The sequence below is a fragment of the Delphinapterus leucas genome, chromosome 1 (genome assembly GCF_059928025.1).
Source record: "Delphinapterus leucas isolate spDelLeu-1000000601 "Yukka" chromosome 1, BTC_Dleu_Yukka2, whole genome shotgun sequence".
Classification (NCBI taxonomy): domain Eukaryota; kingdom Metazoa; phylum Chordata; class Mammalia; order Artiodactyla; family Monodontidae; genus Delphinapterus; species Delphinapterus leucas.
This window is the reverse complement of record NC_143129.1, coordinates 152,395,273-152,413,354: the sequence shown is the minus strand read 5'-3', so window position 1 is coordinate 152,413,354 and position 18,082 is coordinate 152,395,273. Positions and strand designations below refer to the sequence as shown.

Below are 18,082 nucleotides of genomic sequence, written 5' to 3'. Positions count from 1 at the left end.
CAAAGGTAACAAGCTAAAAAATAATGATAGAAATGTATAGGGCCAATGGAAGAAGGAAGTACAGAGTGTGAGGTAGATCTTATTTATCATAATAGGAAGTCAGTAGACAATGTTTAAAATTAATACATAGTGGTATAAGTCTATTGTGGAGTTATGAGTATAAACACCAGGAAAAAATAGCTGAAAGTGGTTGCCTTTGGGGAGTGGGACTAGAGGTGGGAAAGAATAGGTTGCGGTAACTATCTTTTCATTATAAATCCTTCTGTAACCATGGGCTGGAATTACTTGGATTAAAAACCAAAATCAAGGGGCTTCCCTGGTGGCGCAGTGGTTGGGAGTCCGCCTGCCGATGCAGGGGACACAGGTTCGTGACCCGGTCCGTGAAGATCCCACATGCTGCGGAGCGGCTGGGCCCGTGAGCCATGGCCGCTGAGCCTGCGCGTCCAGAGCCTGTGCTCCGCAACGGGAGAGGCCACAACAGTGAGAGGCCCGCGTACCGCAAAAAAAAAAGAAAAAGAAACCAAAATCAAGCCAAAACATAAAATGCTTTTTAGGGATCATCATTGCCCATAGAATAAAATCCCAGCACCTTAGAACCATCTTTTATAACCTTGTTACTCAAAGTGTGGTCCCTGGACCAGCAGCATGGGAGCTTGTTAGAAATGCAGAATCTCAGGCCCCACCCCAGAGTTACCGAATTGTAATCTGCATTTTAACGATTCCCAGATAATTCATGTATGCACAGTCAAGTTTAAGAAGCATCAGTTTACAAGATCAAGCATGATGTAGCCCTCTTCGGCTTCAATACCGGCTGCTCCTTTAGTCTAAATTTAGTGGCTACACTGGATGTGTGTGTTTATCAGTGGCTAGCTAAATTCCAAGCACTGTTTTAGATCCAGCTCCTCTACTCCAGGAAGCCTTCCAAAACCCTCTGTAGTTCTGTTACCAATGTTCCTTAAAATCCCACTTCCCTAACTGAGGATGCTTAACGTCACTCAGCAAACATTCATTGGGCACCTGCTGAGTGCCTGGCTGGACTAAGTGCCAGAGTCAGGAGAAGGCGCTGAGCTCTTTCAGGTGCATATCCAGCATCGCCCAGCACCCATTCCGGAGCCAGTGTCAGGAGAAGGCGCTGAGCTCTTTCAGGTGCACATCCAGCATCGCCCAGCCTCACCCATTCCGGAGCCAGAGGTGTGTGCGCAGCACTCGAATGTACACACACACACACACACACACACACACCCTCTGCGCGGCTTTTCTGAGTGTTACGGCGCCCTCCTCCCGCCCCCACACAGCGCGGGCGGGGACCCACCGGTTCCGCTCTGCACTAGCTGCTGTGAAAGGAGGACCCCTGGGAGCGGGATCCCGGCGTCCGGTCGCCCAACCCTGTTCAGGCTTAGGCCCGCATGGAGGGGACTGCGGAGTCCCAGACGCCTGACCTGCGAGACGTGGAGGGCAAGGTGGGCAGGAAGACCCCTGAAGGGCTGCTCCGCGGGCTGCGAGGCGAGTGGGAGCCGGGAACCTCTGGCGCCCTGCTGCTCCCGGGGGCGCCTAGCACTGGCCACAGCCTGGGGGACAAGATCATGGCGCTGAGGATGGAGCTGGTGAGTGTGGGCTACACGGGCCAGGGGCACGGAGTCTCCAGCATGGGGCCGGAAGGGATGGACTCGCGTCCCCAGAGTTGGGCTGGAGAGGAGGGAGTTAAAATTCACCACCTAAGTCCTCAGGATTCCTATCAGATCAATCTTTAAGCCCTGGGGTCCATTAAGTGCATTCCCCAGGAAGGGTGAGTGGAGTATTGATGGGCCCTGAGCACTTGGGGTGGGAGGCTCAGGGTTTTTTCAGTTTTTTTTTTTTTTTTTTTTTTGCCAAATAATTGGGAGGGGAGAGGTGAGGATTGGGAAGCACTGAGAACCTAGCACAGCACAAATCTTCCCTCTCTCCCCTCACTTTGGGGCCACCTCTGCCCCCAGCCACCATTATAGGGCAACCAGTTTTTTCTCCTCTTGCAAACTGGGCCCAGGGTTTGTTCCTCAGAGGCTCCAGTATCCACCACAACACTCAGCACAGAAGAGATTTGGGTGAAAACTGCCTGGGCTAGAGCCACTAAAAACATCCTCTTTCCCCAACGTTCCCCCACACCCACTTAAGATATTTGAAAGTTCCTAGAACCTTAGCAGACACAGAGTAGCAGCACCTGCCGTGTTGGTCCCATCACTGCAGACTCAGTCTCCTTCCTACCAACCCCCAAGTACACTGGATATTTGCATCTCATCTGCACTTCCTCGGGGAGAAGAGGAGAAAACAGGCACCCAACCCCTTCCCTGTTGCTGCTGGTCTAGATTCAGAGCCAAAAGGGCAGTTGGGGCCTCCCAGGCTCCCTAGGGCCCTGGTTCTGTTGAAGGGGGTGATTTACACCTGCCACCACTTTGCGGCCAATTCTAGGGAACTGAGGAATTGCCAGCCACTTTCTGGCACAGAACCAGGAGCCCACAGTGAGTGTGTCAGCTAACAGGTCTTCCTGGAGCCCCACTGTGCCCAGCTCTACAGGCTGAGGGGTGTGTGTGTGTGTGTGTGTGTGTGTGTGTGTGTGTGTGGAGGGGGTGCCTTTGGGAGGGAGGTCATGGGCGCTACCTGACAGCCTGAGAGGCTGGGAGGAGAGATTTGTGGGCAAAGCAATCAGGAAAGGCTCCCTGGGGGAAGGATTTGAATGCCATATGTGCACTTGGCCTTGAAGATTGGAAGCTATTGCCAAATTCTCCAGAGTAGGGCTGTAACTGTGCCCACCTAAGGGAGGGGTCTGGCTTTGCCTCACTGTACAAACTTTAGCTCAGGGCCCAGAAAGAGCTAACTTAGAATGTCTTGCTTTGGAAACTAACTTTCACCAAGTGTATGTGCCAGGTATCATGCTGAACATTTTACAAGATATTCTCTTAGTCCTCACAGAGACTTATTAGGTATGTGATATTTTATAGATGAAGAAACTAAGGCACAGAGAGGTTAAGTAACTGCCCAGTCATACAGAAAGTAAAAAGCAGAGCCAGGCTTTGAACCCAGGTGATTTGCCTACACTTTACATCTTCACCGTTGAGACCTGCTTTGTGCCAGATGCATTAAATGCCTTTCATGTCACTGGAGTGAGAAAAGCAGTCATTATTTTCCCATTTCACAGAGCAAACATGCTTGCAGGTGTTAAGGGGCTTGCCTGAGCTCATACTGGGAGGAGCCGTGCCTAGTCGCTCTGGCTCTCTTTTCTCTCTTTGGTGCAGATTACCTGTTCATAAACTTTAAGGGGTACATTTTAATTTTGATTGGGTCTCTCTGCATTCCTGACCTAGCCTGGCTTGGGGCCCGAGGCTGCCCACGAAGAACTCAAGGGAGGGAGCCTTCTGGGGTCCAGCACAGGGAGAGGCTCCCTATGTGCCCCATGGATTCCTACTCCATTCCTTTCTCCCTCCTCAGCAGAGGTATCTTAGGTTTCTTTATGCACTCTGCCCTACACACTGGGTGGCACCCAGGGGGACAAGGGTGGGGCAGGGGGTTTCCCCTGGAGCCGCTTGTGGCAGAACTAGTCCAAGCCCTCTAAGTACTGTCCTTCAACTGTCCCTCACTCAGCTTTCCTGCAGGGAGGGGGCAGGCCTGCCCTTGAGGCCAAGGTCATCACTGCCTCTAGGCCTCTCCCTCCCCTACTACTCCCTCCCCAAAAGTTGACTGAACCAGACAGACTCCGGGATTTGTGGGAAGGGGAAACAATGGCAACTTCCCCTACTTAATCCTCCCACCCAGAGAACTGTTGCTATGACAACCCACCCCCACAGAGCAGTTTGAGAAAAAGCTTTAGGCAAGGAGAGAGAAGGCATGGGTTCAAGTCCTGGCCCTGCTCCTGAATAATTTTGTGATCTTGAGCAGAGCCCTGACTCTCTTGGCCTCAGTTTTTCTACCTCCTGGGGGAGAGGGCGAGGGGAGAGAGGGGTAACAATAGTCTGGGAATCTCATTCTAAAACCAGGGAGCTAGGACTGAGATCTGTAGGCTTTTATCCCAGGGCTTCATTTAGATTGAGCCATGAGTGAGCCATACTTGTGATCTTAGGGCTGGTCAGAGGGTTTGGTGTGTACATGTTAAGGGGAAGAATGGGGAAACTGAATCCCCCTGGGAAGAGAATTGGGTTGGAGTGGCCTCTGAGGCTGCATCTCTCCTGAGCTGTTTATCCCCCTTCTGTTTCCAAAGAGATGGTGTGAAATGACTGTTTCTTTTTCTGGCAAGAAAGCCTTGCTTTCTTCTATTCTGGGCAGTGATGCTGTCACAGTCAGGGAATCCCACTGTCACAGGACTATAGAATCTGGTCCTCAGATTCATTTGCCGCCAACATGATAAAACCCAGCCCCCTGAACCCTGGGACCAGCAGAGGGACCAAGGATAGTAAAGACAAGAGAATCATAGAACTGAATCTGACCTACCCAATCCTAGGCTAAGCACCATAAACGAACTGGGCAGGACCTGCTGCTCCAGGGAGCTCATAGTCTGGGTTAAGGAAGAGAGAGACAGACTAGCCACTCTGGCACAGGTGCTGTTGGAACTCAGGGAGGACTTCTTGGAAGAGTCTTCATTATAGAGTGACATGGTCAGATTTGCGCTCTGGAAAGGCACAACTGAACTGGAGAAGACAAGCTGTTTCTTCTGGTTGGAATGACTCTCCATGGCTTTGTCTGGCTAAGTCCCACATGACCTTCAAGTCTCAGCTCATGTCCTTTATTCTAGGAAGCATTTCCTTACTACTCTGGTTATGGTCCTCTAGGTACCCACAGCTCTCTGTGCAGCATTTGCATCCCCTGGCATTTTCTGCACTGAATTTTAAGTGCTTGTGTCATTGTCTTATCTTAACCCACTAGACTGTGAACTCTCTGAGGGCAAGAAATGGTCTTTTCTTGCTTTATCTACACAATGCCATGCCTATAAGAAACACTCAATAAATATTGTTCCATGACTGAATGGCTTAATTCCACCTTAAGGAAGTGTAGGGAAGACTTCCTAGAGGAGGTGGCATTTGAGTTGTGCCTTGAATAAAGTCAGTGGGAATTCCAGTTCAAGATGGCACATTAAACACATGCATTTACCTCCATTCCCCCCTGAAACTCCACTAAAAGCCAGTAGAAAGATTATTTTTAAAGCTGTGAAGCCATTATGACAAGAACAGGAGAGAATATGACAGGAACAAAATTTTGGAAGCTGAAAGCAGAAGGAAGAGTAGTAACTAACTTAGTAGACTTGAAAAAAGCTGAATTCCAAGCCAGCAATGAGGAGAGTTGAAAAGCAACCCATTTTGCACCTCAAAGGTCTCAGGAGTTGGTCTCAGATATTTCTAGATCTGAGGGTGCAAATAGAGCTGAACACAAAAGGGTTGATGAATGTCTGTTTAAGAATCATACTCGGGGGCTTCCCTGGTGGTGCAGTGGTTGGGAATCCGCCTGCCAATGCAGGGGACATGGGTTCGAGCCCTGGTCCAGGAAGGTCCCACGTGCTGCAGAGCAACTAAGCCTGTGTGCCACAACTACTGAGCCTGTGCTCTAGGGCCCATGAGCCACAGCTACTGAGCCCATGCGCCTAGAACCTGTGCTCCGCAACAAGAGAAGCCACCGCAATGAGAAGCCCACACACCACAACGAAGAGTAGCCCCCACTCACTGCAACCCGAGAAAGCCCACGTGCAGCAACAAAGACCTAACGCAGCCAAAAATAAATACATTAAAAAAAAATACTGGTTTTCATTTATATTAGTGATATAAAATTGGGAAAAAAAAAAGAAGAATCATACTCAGGGGACTTCCCTGGTGGTCCAGTGGTAAAGAATCTGCCTTACAATGCAGGGGACGTAGGTTCAATCCCTGCTCAGGGAACTAAGATCCCACATGCCGTGGGGCAACTAAGCCCGCGCACCACGACTACTGAGCTCCCGCACCTCAACGAGAGAGCCCACATGCTGCAAACTACAGAGCCCACGCACTCTGGAGCCCACGCACCACAACTAGAGAGAGAAAACCCATGTGCCACAACTAGAGAGAAGCTTGCACGCCGCAACGAAGAGCCCTCATGCTCTAACTGAAGACCCGATGCAGCCAAAAATAAATTAAATAAACAAATAAAAAATCTTAAAAAAAAAGAAAATATTAAAAAAAAAAAAAAAGGGACTTCCCTGGTGGCAGAGTGGTTAAGAATCCACCTGTCAATGCAGGGGACACGGGTTTGATCTCTGATCCGGGAAGATCTGACATGCCGCAGAGCAGCTAAGGCTGTGCGCCACAGCTACAGAACCTGCACTCTAGAGCCCGTGAGCCACAACTGCTGAAGCCTACATGCCTAGAGACCATGCTCTGCAACAAGAGGAGCCACCGCAATGAGAAGCCTGCACACTGCAACGAAGAGTAGCCCTGACTAGCCGCAACTAGAGAAAACCTGCATGCAGCAACGAAGACCCAACGCAGCCAAAAATAAATAAATAAAATTTATTTTTTTTAAAAAAAAGCATCATACTTGGGACTTCCCTGGTGTTCCAGTGGTTAAGAATCCATCTCGGGGCTTCCCTGGTGGTGCAGTGGTTGAGAATCTGCCTGCTAATGCAGGGGACACGGGTTCGAGCCCTGGTCTGGGAGGATCCCACATGCCGCGGAGCAACTAGGCCCGTGAGCCACAACTACTGAGCCTGCGCGTCTGGAGCCTGTGCTCTGCAACAAGAGAGGCTGCGATAGTGAGAGGCCCGCGCACCGCGATGAAGAGTGGCCCCCGCTTGCCAAAACTAGAGAAAGCCCTTGCACAGAAAGCCCAACACAGCAAAAATAAATTAATTAATTAATAAACTACCCCCAACATCTTAAAAAAAGAAAAAAAGAATCCATCTTGCAATGCAGAGGACGCCGGTTCAATCCCTGATCGGGGAACTAAGATCCCACATGCCGCGGGGCAACTAAGCCCGTGCACCACAACTAGAGAGCCTATGTGCTATGGAGCCTGCATGCCACAGCTAGAGAGAAACCCACACACTGCAACGAAGAGCCCGCGCCGCAATCAAAGATCCTGGCGTGTCACATCTAACACCTGACGCAGCCAAAAACTAAATAAATAAAATACTAAAAAAAAAAAGAATCATACTCTAAGAATCCCTCCCCAACTGGGCAACCAAGTGCCCAGAACTCCTTTATCATCGCAGAAAACTGGAAATGTAAGTTTTGGAAAGAATAGAACAGAAGGAAGGGAGGAAGGGGAAGGGAAGAAGACTGGAAGGCAGGAAGGAAGAGAGGGAGGGAGGGAAGGAGGGAAGGAAGGAGGAAAGAGGAAAGGAAGGGGGCAGAAAACAAAGCAGGAGAAGCATTTTTAGTATGAAAAATTTTGTTTAATACATTTAGTTTGGTCATGGACTACATGGTTTCACTGTTAATAAATTTGTCCCCAGCACGAAATAATTGAAGATGATCTCTTTTATCCTGTGCCATTAATAGTCTGTGCAGTCTGTGGTACTTCAGTTATTTATGTCCACATCTCCTTACTGAAACTGTAAGCTTCTGTTAAGCAGGGAGAGTTTCTCCATTATCTTTGTAATTATTAGAAAATCCAGGTACCCAATAATCATTTGTTTAATTGAAGTCAACAAATATTCTTCCAAATGTTGTGATGTTCTTTCAAAAACACAAATAATTTCAGGTACAAAATTTTCTGTGCTTATGCCATAGTAGATAAGTTAACCATAGTAATATGTAAAGCCAAATAGCTACCATTTATTGATTAGTGAATACTTGTCAGGCAGTATGCTATGCCTGTTAATGCTCCTTCTATTTCTGAAAATAAACCTTTAAATTAGATAGTATCCTCTTTTTACAATGAAGAAATGATGGTTTAAAGGGAAAAAAATTCCAATTTCATATGACTCATTAATGGCAAAACTGGAACTTGAATCCAGGTCTGTTTAATTCCAGTGCCTATATTTTTCTCAGTGTACAAAGTTGGTCTGATTTCTGGCTTATCACTGTAGGTGTGACTAAAGCAGTTATTTCCTGAATAATTCAACAAACATTTATCAAGTAATATATATTTAAAAAATAATAGAACCAAAGGTCTCCAGGTTGGGAGCCACCAAGCAAAGTTTGAGAGCAAGAGGGGTTAAATTAAAATATACTAAATGCTATGTACTACCCCTCCCAGCCTTTCCCTTACTTGGCTCCCAGAACATTGGCAGCTTTGCTTACATTATACTCTCTAGATGCATATAATATAGTGAATGTGATGAACCCAAGAAAAAACACACACACACACACACACACACACACACACACACACACACGCAAGGTACTACCTACAGGCCTTACCCAATCAAACATCCTAGCAAAATAACCCTTAGTGAGGTTCAGAGCTGGCAAGCCTCAGGCACAGAGAGTTTCCAATCAGCTTTTTAGAGACCACTCTGAAGTATAAGCAGCAGCTAAAGATTGTAAGACATCTGATGAAGCCCTTTAACTATGTAGACCTATACGAACAGAAAAAAGCGACTTGAATAAAATGGAGATAATTCAGGGAGATAAGAACTTAAACAATCATTAATTATATCCTTAAAGAGATGAGATAATATTGCAGCCATGAACAAAAACAGGAAGTTATTAAAAAAAATTCAGAGAGGGCTTCCCTGGTGGCGCAGTGGTTGGGAGTCTGCCTGCCGATGCAGGGGACACGGGTTCGTGCCCCGGTCCGGGAGGATGCCGCGGAGTGGCTGGGCCCGTGAGCCATGGCCACTGAGCCTGTGCATCCGGAGCCTGTGCTCCGCAATGGGAGAGGCCACAACAGTGAGAGGCCCGCGTACCAAAAAAAAAAAAAAAATCAATAAGTATTTATTTGGGAACTAGAAGGTAAGTACCAAAATAAACAGCTAAAAAAGCGATAGTAGCTGTCTTTGGAAAGTGGGATTTAGGACTAGGATGGGGGAACTGTTACTTTTCATAATAAATCTTTGAGAACTGTTTGCTTCTTTATGTGCATCTATAACTTTTATTAAAAGTAAAGGTAGGGAATTCCCTGGTGGCACAATAGATAGGACTCTGCACTCCTAATGCAGGGGGCCCAGGTTCGATCCCTGGTCAGGGAGCTAGATCCCACATGCATGGCGCAAGTAAGAGTTTGCATGCCACAACTAAGGAGCCTGCATGCTGCAGCTAAGGAGCTGGCAAGCCGCAACTAAAGAGCCAGCGAGCCACAACTAAGGAGCCTGCCTGCTGCAACTAAGACCTGGTGCAACCAAATAAATAAATATTTTTTTTAAAAAAAGGTAAACCTAGGACTTCCCTGGCAGTCCAGTGGTTGACACTCTATGCTTCCACTACAGAGGCTGCAGGTTTGGTCTCTGGTCGGGGAGCTGGGATCCCACATGCTGCACAGTGTGGCCAAAAAAAAAAGTAAAGCTAAATAAAATGAAATTTTAAAAGTTGTGTGTGGCAGGACCTGGGGTTCCCACAGAAATATCCTAGAGGTGAAGTTAGAGGGATGGGCAAGAGCTGTATTATGACAGGCTTTTGAAGACCTGCTGCTAAAGTGCTTAGATTTTATTCTCTAAGAGCAGTGCACAGCCTGAAAAGGTTCTTGAGCAAGGGAGCGACAAGTTCACACTTGTGCTTGGGGAAGATAACTCAGTGCATCTGAGCTAGAAGGGACCCTAGAGATTACCCAGTAAGTCAAATTTACTCCCAGTGCAGACAAGGAGACTGGTGTATAGTAAAGGGAAGCCCCGAATTCCCAGCCAGTGAGATTCTGACCCTTTGAAGCTCTAGCCAACCCTTCCCTTCCACAGCAGCTGCTACCAACATCCTGAAGGAGGACCAGGTTAGTGCCTTCTTTACCCCCCCAGCTCCTGCCTCATTTTGGCCCAGTCTACTTCCCAATTAACACTTGGCTGCCTATCAGGCTACTCTTTGAACAGGGGATTTTTTTTTTTTTTTTTTGTGGTACGCGGGCCTCTCACTGTGTGGCCTCTCCCGCTGCGGAGCACAGGCAGGCTCTGGACGCGCAGGCTCAGCAGCCATGGCTCACGGGCCTAGCCGCTCCGCGGCATGTGGGATCTTCCCGGACCGGGGCACGAACCCGTGTCCCCTGCATCGGCAGCGGACTGTCAACCACTGCGCCACCAGGGAAGCCCCAGGCTACTCTTCGGATGACTGCTTCTAAGTCTTACTGGTGAATCTGGACTGGTTCAATCGTTATAACCCTATCTGTGAAGTTCAAATCTCAGTAGGATTGGATTTTAATACTTAACACTTACTGAGATTTTACTCTGTACCAGGCACAGTGCTCAGTGCCTAAAAAACAACATCACAAAATTCTCCCAGCCACCCTGTGAGGTGAGTGACCTAACCCTATTTCACAAACAAGGAAACCCAGGCTCAAAGAAGGTAAGAAAGTTGCCCACAGTCATACAGCTAATCAGTTGTAGGGCTGAGATTTTAAACAGCAGTCTCTCTGCTTCTAAAGCCTACACTCCAAACCATTCTATTTCCATGCTTCTTGAAAGTGAAGCATAGTTGTTTGGATCACAAGGTAGAGGCCTCTAGAAACATTGCGGAAACCCGTGGCCCAGAACCTGGAACTGATTCCTTCTCCCACTCCCCTAGGCTTACCTGCGAGCCATCGATGTGAAGATCCTACAGCAGCTGGTGACCTTGAACGAGGGCATTGAGGCAGTGCGCTGGCTGTTGGAGGAGCGGGGTACATTGACCAGCCACTGCAGCAGCCTCACCAGCAGCCAATATAGCCTGACAGGCGGGAGCCCAGGCCGTTCAAGGCGAGGCAGCTGGAACAGCCTGCCAGACACCAGCTCCACTGACCGACTGGACAGTGTCTCCATTGGCAGCTTCCTGGACACAGTGGCCCCCAGCGAGCTGGATGAACAGGGCCCCCCCGGGGCTCCCCGTCCCGAGATGGACTGGGCAAAGGCTATACCCGGGGGGGAGAGGGCCAGGACTGAGGTGGACCTGACAGCCACCAGGCTAGGAAGCTTGAGGGCTGTGTGGAAGCCCCCAGGGGAGGGGCTCCAAGGTGGACCTCCTGAGCCACCAGAGGATGAGAGTACCAAGCTGGGCTTTGAGACCCACTGGTACTGGGGCCAGTGCCAGGATGATGTGACCTTCCTGTAACAACTCTTCCAACCTTTTGTACTCCTATGGCTCTTTCATCGCTAGGCCCTGGTCTCCCTCAAATGTATTCTCCCTCAATCTGGGATTAGGAAGAGGCTGCATTGAAATCAGTTACCATGGAAACCTGGCCTCACCATCTCTCTGGTCCCTGGGGAGGCTCTGCCTTTATCCTTCAATTATTGGGTCCCTAGAGCTATTTTCATGGATACATTGACTCTAGAGGCTTGACCTGTGGCTCCAGGTGTGATGGTATCTCTTCCCCTTTCCTCCCAACTGGGATTTGATGGTTTAGCATCCCTGTGAGATCACTGATGAAGAGATGGGGGTATAAGTACCTCACCCAACACCTAGGAGCCTTGGCTCCCCTCTTGGCCAAGATGAAGGATTGTGGAGGGACATGGACATTCAAGGCCAACCCTCCATGGATTGGCCCTCCCAGAAGCCTTTGGGGTTGGTAGAGCCACCCCTTCCTGTCTGGTGAGTGATGTCATTTCCTGCCAGGATGGATTAGCCTTTCTGTACCAGTCTTTTAGTGATGATAGGTCAGTATAGGGGTGTCTGAGCCCCTGCTGCTAAGTGAGACCATATCATTTATTCTCCCTACCATTACTTCTTGTGAATGGGAACATGCCACCCTCCTCGCAGGAAGGTTTCTCAGTCAGATGTTTGTACTTCTTCTCAGAGAGGTTCTCAGTATTTAAACAGGGAGTTCTCATTTTATCCTAGGGATTCTCACTTCCTCTCTGACCACACGCCTGTCTGCTGCCAGCATTCCTATATCTGTGCTTTTAGGGAGGAAACTGGCAGGAGCCTCCACCTACAGCTCTCAAAAGTCTGCTTGGCCTGCCCTGCCACAGTCCCCTGTCTTACTCTGTCCCTGGGTTGCACCCATTCTTGTATTCTGGCTCCAAATCTGTCCGCCAGGAGGTTCAGCCTTTGTGTCTCCACACCTTCTCGGTTTCCACTTTGGGCCTCAGACCTTTTATATGCAGATGAGTCCCTCTGCCTTCTCTCTCCAACGCTGATGGGAGCCAGAGGGAGGAGAAGCTTGGGGTGTACCAGAATCTCCAAAAGGGGGAGGTATCTTCTCAAATCTTGTGATTCCCCTGCCCCCATCCTGCCCCAGACCTTCCACCATTTGGTTACTAGGATGCCAGCCTGAGGCCAGGACACAAGGAATCCCCTTGTCTAGGTTACAATGGGGGGTGTGGCAGAGAAAGACAGAGGCTCTTTGGTCCTAGGGCCCACATCCTGGGAGGGGGGAGAATAGGAGGGAAAAGCTGCTTTCCTTCCTCCCTTAGAGCAAGCTTTAGACTCCCTGGACCTGCTGAGGGAGCAGGGCACTGGCTCTGGGCCTGGGTCCCAGGGCCCTAGTGAATTACACCAAAGGGAACCTGCCAACCTGGGGCTCAGGGAGGGGACAGGCCCAGAGAGAGGGTGGGGACAAAGGTTGTGGCTGATGTCAGAATATGAATTATTGGAGGTTAACCCTTTGAACCCCAGGTAACTGCCCCTATGTTGGTCCCTGTCTTTCCTGGGTCCTGAAACTAGATTATTGGAAGGCAAAAAGGAGAAAAAAGGATGTCAGGTGAGTCTTGCCTATTTGCTGTGCCCTCGTGAGTTGGAGGAGTCTTCCTCAAATCCTGGAATAACTCCTGCAATTTCTCTACTGTTCATTCTATGCTGAGGAAGGGACAGAAGCCAAGTTGATTATCTCCAGTTCCCCTAAACTCCTCAAGTCTGGTTCTGCAACCCCCCACCCCAATCCTTTTGGGGCAATACATTTCCTCCTCTCCTCTCAAAGTGATTGAAATCTCTAAAGAATATCTGTAAGTCTCTTCTTTGCTGCCCACCAGCCCTCTCCTTACCCCTCTAGGTCTTGGGGCTCCTGACCTCCCCTCAGGCTGGGAATTCAAATACCCTTTCCCAATACCCTGACTGTGTTGCCATTTTGTGGTGACTTATGGGTAACTACCTTTCCACTTGGAACTATTGTATTCCTTTTCAAAGCTTGCTTATTCATTTAATCTATAAACTTCTGAGCTGAAGAGGTTGTCCGCCCTCTTGTGACCATTATGCACCATTGCTGGAATAGCTGGGTGAAACCTTCAGGCTCAAATATAGCCTTAAAGAAGACCAGCCCTCTCATTGCACAGACAGGTTAGAGAGACAGGCCTACAGAAGGCAGAGACTTTACCAGTGTCACCCATGGTAAATCTGTGACAATGCTCAGGTTAAAGAACCCAGATCGCCCGGCTGCCTGCCTGTCCACCCACAATTCCATCACTTGGCCAGACTGTTTCCCCACCCCACCCTGTCACCACCCAAGCCCAAAGGATCTGAAAGCAATTTTCTCCCTGTTTTAATAGGTTCTTACCCCACCCTAGAGAAGCAGCTCGGTATTTAGAGAAAGAGCCACAGGCTCTGAGGAAAGAGACCCTTGGACCAGGATTGGGTAAAGGGGGCATTAATATGGACCACAGATATAAGGAAGATCAATCTTGGACCAACTATTTTTCTGGGAAGGTAGGGTGAGTAGGCCCAGACATCATGGGGGCAGAATTCAACATTCCAGACCTGGACGTGAGAAGCAGGGGATAGGGGTGGGAGATGAGAGATAAAGAAATCCAGTTGGGTCCTGTGGAGATGGGGAGCTCCAAAGTCAGGGGATTACAGCTCAGTTGGACTGGCATCTGAGGGTATTGAGGGGTTGCAGAGGTGGGTGAGTGGGGCTGCCTGGGAACTCCAGGTAGCCTGGACATCCCGTCTCAATACCTTAGACTCCATTTCACTACTAGAGAGGCCCAGGAACCCTGGCAAGCACACATTCTTGGTCCCTCCTACCTGCCTCTGGACTGACTGTTTAAGGCTTAGCTCTCCTGTTAGTTTAGACCTTTCCGGGTTATGAGGAGGACCTGTTTAGGAGCTCAAAGAAGTAAAGGGTGAAAAGGGAGAAAGATGCAGAGAGACAAAAGAGAATGGGATGAAAATGGAGGCTTGAAGATATGATCAGAGGGAGCATACTATCCTCCAAGTGAGCTGGGGACTTGTCAGGGCTCGGGGTAAAGGCAGAGATGACAGAGCTCTTGGCAGCTGCAGAAACAGTGCCTGGGAGTATAAGGGGTGGTGCTGGCTGGGATGAGTCCACCAAGGAGATGAGACCATGTGAATGGGCAAGTGTAAGAGCCTGCATTTAGGATGGGGTGGTGAACTTGCGCACCGGACTGACTGGAAGCTCAGTGGCAGCTTAGGTGAGAAATGCTTGGTTCTTGCATTGGATGCAGGCTCACTCTGTGCATGGTGCCAGGCACATACTGGATGTTCAGTGATACCTGTTGAATGAATGGAGGAATGAATGTAAACCCATGAAGAGATGTGACTTATAATTTAAAAAGTGGTTAATTAGGTACTAATAGGTAATTTAAAGTATTATTCCATTTAATTCTTAGCAACACTGTAAACAATGCATTATTAACAGATCATAAGTGAACTATGGTAGGAACCTACGTCAGTCTGACTGCAGGGGCTTCCAGGAAGTCTTCTCTGATTCCCCACTCCCCTCTCTCACAGACCTTACGCTTCTAGGAGAACAGGTTATGCTGCCCAGCAGCAGGGCCAGTGTACATGTTTCCTATTGCTGCTGTGACAAACTTAACGGCTTAAAACAACACAAATGTGTTATCTTACAGTTCTGGAGGTCACAAGTCCGAAATCAATTTCATTGGGTTAAGTTAAAAGTTAAGGTGTTGGCAGGCCTCTTCTGGAGTCTCTTCTGGAGACTCTAGGGGGCAATCCATTTATTTGCCTTTTCTAGCTTCTGGAGGCCATTTGCATTCCTTGGCTCATGGCCCCTTCCTCCATCTTCAAAGCTAGCAGCATAGTATTTCTCCTCTCTGACCTCTGCTTCCATTCTTACATCTTTCTCTAATTCTGTCTCCTCTTAGGAGGATTACTTTGTGATCAGATATCCTTGTGCTTACATTGGGCCCACTGGGATAATCCAGGATCATCTCCCCATCTCAAGATCCCTAATTTAACCATATCTTCCAAGTCCTTTTGGCCATATAAGGTAAAATATTCTCAGATTCTGGGGATTAGGACTTGAACATCTTTGGAGGAAGGACCACTATTCAGCCTTCCACAAGCAGAGATGGAGGGTGGGCAGGAGGATGCATCCACACCCAGAAGGAGCCTCTATGCTTTGTCTAGCCTCCTTCGGCCTGGAGTGAGAGGTGGTGCCAAGGGGAGCTAGCCAGGCCCAGGCCCCATGTCTGGAGAATGGCAAGTGCCTCCTTCATCTTCACTACCAAGGAGAGCTGAGAGTGAAGGTCAGACTTGGGAGAAATTCTCAGTTTAGGGAACTTTTCAGGACTGAGACGTCCCTGGTGAACATGGTGGAGGGTTCTAACAGGCTCTATCTTCAACACTGCCTCCTCTCCGCGACCATTCTGTGCTCCCCCTCAAGGCAGAAGATAATTACCAGCTAACTAGCCTGGGCTCTCTCTAGAAAGGGTAGATTAGTTGTCTCTCTTTTAAATTATTATCTTTTTATTCCTTAATAGTTAAACCATTCTCCTCAGAGTGGGGTGAACTCTCCTCATCTGTTGATACTAAGTCTCTTTTTGTTTGATCTTTTTTTAATCCCTGATCCCTATTGTCATTCCTCTCCCTGACCCAGGCATACACATTAATGTGTTCAGTATGTGTTTGGATATATATGTATCTTTGAAAATATAAATAATTATGTGCTTATGTGTTTTAATATATATAAATAGTAAGCCAGCCTTTATAATGAATTGCCCCATATTACAGTAATTTAACACAATAAAGATTTATTTTTCACTTACACAGGAGCACAGGTATTCTTGGTTGTATGGCTCTCCTTCACTGCCCATTTCAGATCCCAGGCTTCTTCCATTTTCAGGTGGTGATAGCCTGATCCTGCATCATAAAGTTCCCTGTCAACTTTTCACCAAATTGCTTTACCATCCATTAATGACCATTTTATTAATTGGTTATTTCACTAGCAATTACAAAATGATGATTTCCTAATGCTATTATTTTTTCTTTTATTAGTTCTAATTTTGTACAGAAAAACATTTTCACATCCTCCAGGACCATCTGGTTACCCTGAAATAAAGTTCAGACCAGAATGGCAAGATAAATGCTTAAATCTCTTCCCTTATTTATCCCTTTCAAAGTAGTAAGTTGATGTCCTAGCAACTTGGTGTTTAATGATTTTGTTTTGTTTCACTTTCTCTTTAAATTATTGTTGTGGGGCTTCCCTGGTGGCGCAGTGGTTGAGAGTCCGCCTGCCGATGCCGGGAACGCGGGTTCGTGCCCCGGTCCGGGAAGATCCCACATGCCGCGGAGCGGCTGGGCCCGTGAGCCATGGCCGCTGAGCCTGCGCGTCCGGAGCCTGTGCTCCACAACGGGAGAGGCCACAACAGTGAGAGGACCGCGTACGGAAAATAAATAAATAAATTATTGTTGTGAACTTATAGCTTTTATTTATTTAATGTCTTTTAATCATTTGTAGTTATTTTTGTTTTATATTATAAAAAATCTTGAGTGTAAACAATAGTAGAGAACATAGTATAATGAATTTCCATGCATCCATCACCCAGCCTCAGTAATTATCAACTCTGGCCAATCTTGGTTTATTTATTCCCTCAGCTACTCTCCCCCTAACCAAGATTATTTTGAAGCAAAACTAGATATGATTCCAGTTCATTTGTAATGTTTTAGTTTGTACCTCTAAAAGATAAGGAATTTTATTACCATTATGGCACCTAAAATTAGTAATTCCTCAATATAATAAAATATAACTATTCAATTTTCTGATAAATTTTTTTAAAATTTAGTATCAGGATTATGCTGGCCTCTTAAAAGAAGTTAGAATTGTTTCCTCCTTCTTTGTCTTCTGAAAGCATCTGTGTAAGATTGGTAGCATTGTTCAGTATTTGATAGAATTCATTGGTGAAATAATACGGGCTTGGAGTTTTCCTTGTGGGGGAGGTTTTTGATAACAAATTCAATTTCTGTGATACATATAGAGCTATTCCAACTTTTAATTTCGAGTTAGTTTTGGTAAGTTGTGTTTTTCAAAGAATTTGTTTCAATTAAGTTGTTGAATTTATTGGCATGAATTTGGTCATAATACTGCCTTACTATTCTTTTTTTTTTTTTTTTTTGTACATGGATCTTCAAAAAATATGGAACGCTTCACAAATTTGTGTGTCATCCTTGTGCAGGGGCCATGCTAATCTTCTCTGTATCATTCCAATTTTAGTATATGTGCTGCCGGAGCGAGCACCTTGCTATTCTTTTAAAAAGTATTCATTGTAAAATAAAGCACAAGTGTAGAAAACACACAAAACAAATGTAAGGCTTAATGAATTATTCTAAGGCAAACACTCCTATAACCACTGCCATATTAAGAACTAGAACCCACCCAGAAGTCCTGTCCATGTGCCCCATCCCAATTATAATCCCCTCCTCTGCTGATAAGCAACCATTTCCTGATTACAGTATTCACTTCTTTGTATTTTATCTTATATCTTTATCATCCAAATGGACATCCTTAGATACCATAGTCTTGTCCACTTGAAAACATTTGATGTCTTTTTATTTTATTTTATTGGAGTGTAGTTGATTTACAATGTTGTGTTAGTTTCAGGTGTACAGCAAAGTGATTCACTTATACATATACATATATTTATTCTTTTTCAGATTCTCTTCTCATATAGCTGATCACAGAATACTGAGTAGAGTTCCCTGTGCTATACAGTGGGTCTTTGTTGGTTTTCTATCTTAGACAACCAACATGGTATGTATATGTTAATCCCAAGCTCCTGATGTACCCCTCCCCCACACGTCTCCCCTTTGGTAACCATAAGTTTGTTTTCGATATCTGTAAG

General features: G+C 47.1%; 1 protein-coding gene and 1 non-coding gene across 2 annotated transcripts; one reads left to right on the top strand and one right to left on the bottom strand.

Annotated features, from left to right (window-relative positions):
• Window positions 1–1,218: 1,218 nt before the first annotated feature.
• On the top strand, window positions 1,219–16,645 carry LURAP1 (leucine rich adaptor protein 1). The gene is made up of 2 exons (XM_022575600.3): window positions 1,219–1,604; window positions 10,641–16,645. Exons 1-2 carry the CDS (start codon window positions 1,407–1,409, stop codon window positions 11,160–11,162), a joined length of 720 nt encoding a protein of 239 aa, XP_022431308.2. The 5' UTR covers window positions 1,219–1,406; the 3' UTR covers window positions 11,163–16,645.
• A 726-nt stretch (window positions 16,646–17,371) lies between these two features.
• LOC115801875 (U6 spliceosomal RNA) lies at window positions 17,372–17,478 on the bottom strand. Its single transcript, XR_004022233.1, has one exon. It is a non-coding gene; the product is annotated as a U6 spliceosomal RNA (small nuclear RNA).
• Between the last annotated feature and the right edge of the window lie 604 nt (window positions 17,479–18,082).

Excerpts from the sequence above, each read along its gene's own strand:
- LURAP1 (XM_022575600.3), top strand. The coding sequence starts at position 1,407 with ATGGAGGGGACTGCGGAGTCCCAGACGCCTGACCTGCGAGACGTGGAG. Across the intron at positions 1,605-10,640 it reads TGGCGCTGAGGATGGAGCTG|GCTTACCTGCGAGCCATCGA; the intron begins GTGAGTGTGGGC and ends CCACTCCCCTAG.